This window comes from Callorhinchus milii, unplaced genomic scaffold, assembly GCF_018977255.1.
Source record: "Callorhinchus milii isolate IMCB2004 unplaced genomic scaffold, IMCB_Cmil_1.0 Scaffold91, whole genome shotgun sequence".
Classification (NCBI taxonomy): domain Eukaryota; kingdom Metazoa; phylum Chordata; class Chondrichthyes; order Chimaeriformes; family Callorhinchidae; genus Callorhinchus; species Callorhinchus milii.
This window is the reverse complement of record NW_024704832.1, coordinates 54,780-62,245: the sequence shown is the minus strand read 5'-3', so window position 1 is coordinate 62,245 and position 7,466 is coordinate 54,780. Positions and strand designations below refer to the sequence as shown.

At 50.4% G+C, this 7,466-nt stretch overlaps 1 protein-coding gene across 2 annotated transcripts; it reads left to right on the top strand.

Annotated features, from left to right (window-relative positions):
* Positions 1-783: 783 nt before the first annotated feature.
* On the top strand, positions 784-6,364 carry aamdc (adipogenesis associated, Mth938 domain containing). Of its 2 annotated transcripts, none has more exons than XM_042345774.1 (4): positions 784-858; positions 4,131-4,280; positions 5,728-5,823; positions 6,135-6,364. In XM_042345774.1, exons 2-4 carry the CDS (start codon positions 4,149-4,151, stop codon positions 6,273-6,275), a joined length of 369 nt encoding a protein of 122 aa, XP_042201708.1. In that variant the 5' UTR covers positions 784-858; positions 4,131-4,148; the 3' UTR covers positions 6,276-6,364. The 2 variants fall into 2 exon arrangements, with proteins under 2 accessions (XP_042201708.1, XP_007883502.1); XM_007885311.2 differs by lacking the exon at positions 784-858 and adding an exon at positions 1,511-1,665.
* The last annotated feature ends 1,102 nt before the right edge of the window (positions 6,365-7,466 follow it).

The window sequence follows — 7,466 nt, the reverse complement described above, 5'->3', positions numbered from 1 at the left end:
GCACTCCCCACCAAACCCTCACCCTTCAAACCCTCTCTCCACCAAACCGTCTCCCCCCAAACCTTCACCCTCCAAACCCTCTCCCACCAAACCCTCTTCCCCCACCAAACCCTCTACACCAAACCCTCACCCCCCAAACTGTATTCCCCCCAAACCCTCACCCTCCCAAACCCTCTCCCCACAAACCCTCTCCCCCCAAACCTTCAACCCCCCAAACCTTCAACCCCCCAAACACTCTCCCCACCAAACCCTCTCCCCAACTCTCTCCCCCCAACTCTCTCCCCCCAACCCTCACCCTCATCCCTCACCCCACAAACCCTCTCCCCCCTCAAACCTTCACCCCACAAACGCACTCCCTCCCAAACCCTCTCCCCACAAACCCTCTCCCAACCCAAACCCTCTCCCACCAACTCTCTCCCCCCCAAACCCTCTCCCCACAAACCCTCTCCCCACAAACCCTCTCCCCACAAACCCTCTCCCCACAAACCCTCTCCCCACAAACCCTCACCCCTCAAACCCTCTCTCCACCAAAACGTCTCCCCCCAAACCTTCACCCCACAAACGCACTCCCCACCAAACCCTCACCCCTCAAACCCTCTCCCCCCAAACCTTCTCCCCCAAACCCTCTCCCCCCTCTGTCACTCACCGGCTGCTGGGGCTCCGGTTGCTAAGGCTCCGGTTGCTAAGCGGCCGCGGCCAAACACGTGCGCTCCTGACGTCACATCGTTCCCATCGTCAGGGACGTTCCTCGCGCCTCCTCCCGCCGCCCCGTCCCCAACATCTGCCCCGTGACGTGCGCCGCGCGGGAGCAGCTTCCGGGAACGGCGTCTTCCGTCATCGCGCACAGAACACAGTAACGTGAGTCCCCCACAACAAGAGGGGACAGAGGGGTGTGGGGGGACAGAGGGGTGGGGGGAGGGGGGGACAGAGGGGTGTGGGTGGGGGACAGGGTGGGGGAGGGGGGACAGAGGGGTGTGGTGGGGGACCAGGGTGGGGGAGGGGGGACAGAGGGTGGGGGACCAGGGGTGGGGGGACAGAGGGGGGGGGGGGGCAGAGGGTGGGGGGACAGAGGGGTGTGAGGGAGAAATAGAGGAAACTAAAATTTTGCCCCTCTCAGGAATCGAACGTAGGTTGCGAGGCGTTTCCGCTCACCGTGGAATCCTGTCGCTCAGTGGTTAGAGCACTCGCTTTGCAAGTGAGAGACCTGAGTTCGATTCCAGGCAGAGGGCGAAACCTCGGGCAAGTTTCCTTACTCCACACAGAGCCTAATAATCCCTCAAAATATAAATGTAAATATCCACGACTGTTTGTGGGACATTGCAGTGCGCAATTGGCTGCCACGTTTCGCCCACAAATATACAGTCAATTCACTTTACAGTATATTCTGTGAAGCACTTTGAGTCATCTCGGAAAGACGTGAAAAGCGTTATATCAAATCCAAGGATTATTATTATAACCGCTAGGCTACAGGAACTGTGTTCCTTTGACGGACATTGCAGTTTTGTTCCAGTTATAGGCAGCTGGCAGACACAGCTGAATCCCAGCAACGCCACCGCTTGGTTTCAGGCTCTACAATTGGAAAGATTTGCTTCCAGAGGAGAGGTGGCGTGTGGGAGCTGAGAGCGAAAGCCGTCTCTTATTAGTGAAAACACAGGCCCAGGACAGGTAATCTTCAGCTGCTTGGCAACTCATTGCATAAATCTTAAGCAATTAGGAAGGCTAATGGCATGTTGGCGTTTATTGCAAAGGGGTTAAGAGTAGGGAAGTCTTACTGCAATTATTTTGGGCCTCGGTGAGACTGCACCTAGAATATTGTGTGCACTTTTGGTCTCCTTATCTAAGAAAGGATTCACTCACCTTAGATAAATTATCACTTAGATTAGTGCAGCGTAGATTCACGAGGTTGGTTCCTGGGATGAGGGGGTTGACCTGTGAGGAGAGGTTGAGTAGACTAGGCCTATATTCTCTAGAATATAGAAGAATTAGAGGTGATCTTACACAAATCTATAGGATTCTTAAGGGTCTTGACAGGGTAGATAGTGTGAGACTGTTTCCCCTGGTTGGAGAATCTAAAACTAGGGTCATAGTCTCGGGATTAAAGGTCATCTTTTTAGCACTGAGTTGAGAAAACATTTCTTCACTCAGAGGGTAGTGAATTTTAGGAATTCTCTACCTCAGAGGCTGTGGATGCTCAAATCATTGAACATATTCAAGACTGAGATCAATAGATTTTTAAAAACTAAAGGGATTAAGGGATATGGGGATAGGGCGGGTAAATGAGATTACAACAAAATAACAACAACATTTATAGAGCGCCTTTCATTTCGGTCAGAAGATAGGCTAGACGATCAGCCATGATCTTATTAAATGGCGGATCAGGCTTGAGGGGCCGAATGGTCCTATTTCTTACCTTGAATGTTGCCTGAGGAACTCATCACCCAGTTCTTGCCAGGCTCCGCTAACTCCCTATCACAGAATGATTTCACGATCCTCTCACTCATCTATAAATCCCTTCATGCTGTGGCACCTGCCTACCTCTTTGACCTGCTTACTCCCCACTCCACCACCTGCTGCCTCCGCTCGGCTGGCTCCAGCCTCCTGCTTGTCCCCTCCGCATCACCATCAGTGGTCACGCTTTCAGCCATTACGCTCTGGAACTCTCCTCAATCCACCCCTTCCCCTCTTCGATCACGCAAAGAGCTTCCGCTTTGACTGTGGTCACGGTCACCTCCTCCCGGGTCGACGTCAAGCTCCACCAATGTTAAGCGCTCAAGGCGCTGCCCCATGTGAAGGGCTCTGTGTTGTTGTAGTTGTGTCTGCCTCACATCAGCACTTTGAACCCACAAATCATTCACAACATTAAATGTAAAGTGTAGTGACTGTATAATAATAATAATCCTTGCATTTGATATAGCGCTTTTCACGTCTTCTAGACATCCCAAAGCGCTTCACAGAACACACTGTAAAGTGAATTGACTGTATATTTGTGGGCGAACGCGGCAGCCAATTGCGCACAGCAATGTCCCACAAACAGTCGTGGATTGAAAATGACCAATTTATTATTGTTTTGGAGGGATTATTATTAAGCTCTGTGTGGAGTAAGGAAACTTGCCCGAGGTTTGGCCCTGACCTGCCGGGTATTGAACTCAGGTCTCTCACTTGCAAAGCGAGTGCTCTAACCACTGAGCCACAGGACTCCACTGTTTCGTGGGTGAACTCAGCAGCCAATTTGCACACAGCGGCGTTCCTACGCCAGCTCAGGTCCAAAACTCATCGTCCAATGTCTTGGGATGTCCTCCCGATGTTAAAGGTGCTGTATGAATACAATTTGTTGTTATTGGTGGTGATGGTGCTCAGTGCACTGCAGAAAAAAAATCGGGGTTTACAGGACTTTGTGGACACCCTGTACCCACTCTGCCTTTCCCCACTCTGCAACATTGCCCGACTCCTCAGGTCTCTGAAACCCTCATACAGACATTTGTCACCTCAGGGCTCAACTACATCAACTCTCTTCCTTGTTGGCCCTTGCAACCTCTTCCCTCCACAATCTATAGATGATCCAGAAAGTTGCAGCTCATGCCCTCTCCCCCATCGGGCTCCACCCCATCACCCCCACCCTCGCCCGGCTCCACTGGCTTCCCATCTCTCAGAGGATAGAATTCAAAATCCCCGTCCTCACTCTCAAGGCCCTCCACAGCTTTGCCCCCTCCTACCTTTCTGACTTGCTGTCCCCTTCATCAACTTGTCCTCTCCCTCTGGTCAGCGAGCTCCGGCTGCTCCAGTCTCCTGCCCGACCCGCCCTAACATTGGCGACCGGACTTTCAGCCTTTCTGCCCCCATTCTTTCGAACTCCATTCCACAATCCCTTTGCCTCGCTCCCTCTCATCTCCATCAAGGCAGGACTCAACACCTTCCTTTTCGACCATGCCTTCAGCCGCCCTCCTACTTCTCTTGCTCCCTCACCCCAACCCCAACCCCGCCCCCCCAGGCTTGGATACTGATCCCTGACTCTGCAGCACCTTGGGACATCCTCCCGATGTGAAAGGCGATTTACAAATGTAATTTTTATATATAAAATGTATCCAATGCAAGGATTATTGTTATTATTTGATGACTTTACTCCTTTCCAGGCCTGCCTGAGGCTTGCAATGTCGTCTCCAGAGATTGCTTCCCTCTCATGGGGTCACATGAAAGTCAAAGGCTCCCCCACGGCCTACAAAGACTGTAAGGTGTGGCCCGGAGGCAGCCGTCCCTGGGATTGGAGAGAGACGGGAACTGAAGTGAGTGGTCGCTAGTGTGGTCTGGGGGAGAGAGTGATCAATCGAGCAGGGGAAAGAGAGCATGGGGGAGAGAGGGGGAGAGAGAGAGAGAGCTGGGGGAGAAGAGAGAGCAATTGGGAAGAAGAGGAGACAGAGAGCGTTGGGAAACAGGGAGCAAGTGGGGGAGAAAGAGAGGGAGCAAGCGGGGGGAAGAGAGACAGAGAGTGAGCGGTGGTGGGGAGAGGGGAGAGACAGAAATGATAGAGAGACACAGAAGCTATTGATGTAGCCTGAACACTAGTTACAAAGGTTAGAAAACCCGTTGAGCCACTGTTTGTCTCCCTAAGAGAAACTCCCTTCCCTTTTCAAACAGCGTGGCAGGATCTTCAACATCCCCCTGTACAGGTTACAGATGGGGAGTGAGGTTTAGCGTCTCATCTGAAGGACGGCGTCTCTGACAATGCGGCTCTCTCCCACCCCCCAGCACTGGGCTGGAGGGTCAGTCTGGACTGCGAGCTCAGAGTCCCGACGTTGGGATTTGAACCGCACAACCTCCTGACTTAGAGGCGAGAGTGTGAGTGACAGAACCAGGCTGAGACTTTAGTTACTAAGCTCTTGGGAATGCTCTCCCCAAATCCCTTCACCTCATGTCTTCCCTGTCCAATTCAAAACCCTCTTGAAAATCCCAAGGCCCTCATACTCTCCCACCTCCCCTCCCTGCTCAGTGAGCCCCTTAGACGCTGCCCCGTGTGAGGTGTGCTTTGTACAAGTTATTGTACTCTTGTGTGTTGGCCTGGCTCAGGTACTTGCAATCTCGCCTCAGGAGGATAGGGCCCCCATGCTGGGGATATTTTGAGCTCATAGTCAAGACCGGGGGTGGGGGGGGTCTCCAACCGGTCGATCACCACTAAGTGGCGCTATCGAGCACGATTAAAAAGACCAGATGAAGGAGCGATAGGATTGAGTCAATATTTAGTCCAATTGAAAACAAAATAAAACATTTTATTGAGCATGTGTGAGATGCCACCTAGCGGAGATGGGCTAGCTGGAGACCCCTCATCCAGATTGCCATTCCAGCGCAGCACCGGGGCAATGAGCCCTGCATTGTCAGAGACACCTTCCTTTGGGTGAGATGTTAAATGCGGAGTCCTGTAGCGTAGAGGTTAGAGCACTTGCCTCGCAAGCGAGAGGAGCAGGATTTAATTCCAGGGGGGGTGAGACCTTAGGCAAATTTCCTTACTCCAGACACACACCTCTGTTTACCAGAGTAGGAACCTGATTGTTTGTTGATTGGCGGATCACTTTCCGGGAGTAATAAACCCTCCAAAAAATAATTTGTTCATTCAATCTATGACTGTTTGTGGGACACTGCTTGCGTAATTGACTTATTATTAATGCTGGAAGAAAACTACAGTGAATCGGGTCCATTGGGAGCCTTGTCTAATGGTCATTTGTGTTTCCTATTTAGCATCACCCAGGAGTGCAGCCGGCCGACATAGAGGAAATCATTAGCAAAAGCATTCAGACGCTGGTTATTGGCCGGGGTATGAGTGAGGCCTTGCAGGTTGGTTTTAGGCAGCAAGATTGGCTCAGTACCAAATGTGGAGCATATTTTAATGCACGTGTTCTGTAACCTTACAAATGCAAACACAAATCCAAATGGTTCACCATTTAGCTGCAGTGGAGTCCTGTAGCTCAGTGATTAGCACTCGCTTCACAAATGAGAGGTCCCGGATTTGATTCCACCCCTCTATTCCCCTCCCCTAGACCCCTCTCCCTCTTCCCCACACCCCTCTATTCCCATCTCCCATGCCCCTCTATTATGTGCCTTATGTTGGTGATCTGTTATGGTGACACTTTCTTCTCTTCCCTCAGGTTCCCTCCATCACGCTGGATTACATTAAGAGCAAGGGTGTAGATGTGAAGGTGCTTCAGACGGAGAAGGCTGTTCGGGAATATAATTCTCTGGCCAGTCAGGGAGCTCGGGTGGGGGGCATCTTTCACTCCACATGCTAAGGCACAATACAGTGGGAGTGCCCCAGACACCAAATTCCAGTCTTAGCCTGTGAGCCCATTAAACCGTGCGGAAAATTCGTAAATCCCGACAGAGTTCACCAGCATTTTCTTTAATAGAGAAAGAAACCGGCTTTCAATTGAAAGAGTGGAGTCCTGTAGCTCAGTGGTTAGAGCGCTTGCCTAGCCTGCAAGGGGACCTGGGTTCGATTCCAGGGCGGAACAGGGCGAGTTTCCTTACTCCACAAAAATGTGATCACTGAATCCACCAATGTTTGTGGGATACTGCTGTGCGCAATTGGCTTCCGCGTTGAGCTCACAAATAGTCACTCCACTTTACAATACATTCTGTGAATCTCTTTGAGACGTCTCAACATTGTGATAATGCGCTATATCAAATGCAAGGATTATTAGTATTAAATGCACAGTGATTTCGACAAAATCGCTGAGCTGTTTGGCCATATTTTAAGAATACAATAATTTGCATTTGATGCAACGCTACAAGGTCGAAAACAGCTGATCGTTGCAAGTGACTTTTTTGGGTGGTCAGCTGGGTGTCCTGAAACATGCGGAAACCCATCACCATGTTTAAGAATCTCCAAACCCAATTGAGAATTCCTTGAATCCCACCTACACATGGAAATCCAAGAGATAGATTTTGGAATGGAGTGCGCACTTTCTCCCTGTTTACCTAATTTTGGAGAGTATTTAGGCGCAGGTTGGCAAGAGCGAAGGCTTGGGGACCTCAGAGAGTGTGATGGGGTAACTGCTGGAGTCTAACCAGCTGAAACCGCATAGCTTGCCATTGAGAGCATTGCCTTGACTGTGTTTCTGTGTGCAAAGCGGCAGCTAATTTGGCACAGCAAGCAAGGTCCCACGAGGTGAATGAATTTTTTCTAAGGAGATTGTTGGCCAGGACAAACTCGGGAGAAACTCCCTTCTATTTTTGAATAGCATCGAGAGATCTTTAACATCTGCCTGGAATGGGCACAGTCCTTAAAAATTCAAGTTATTAATATTATTATAATTGCATTAGAAATAGAGGAAGCCAGATATCATTAATTGACATAAAGTTACACTGGCTTACACCAGTAAGTGGCAGCACCCTCAGTGGGTTCCTTTTCAAATCCTGTGGAGACATCCCTTTTAAGGGAACAAAAATCAACAACCACTGTAAACTGAAACAAAAATCCC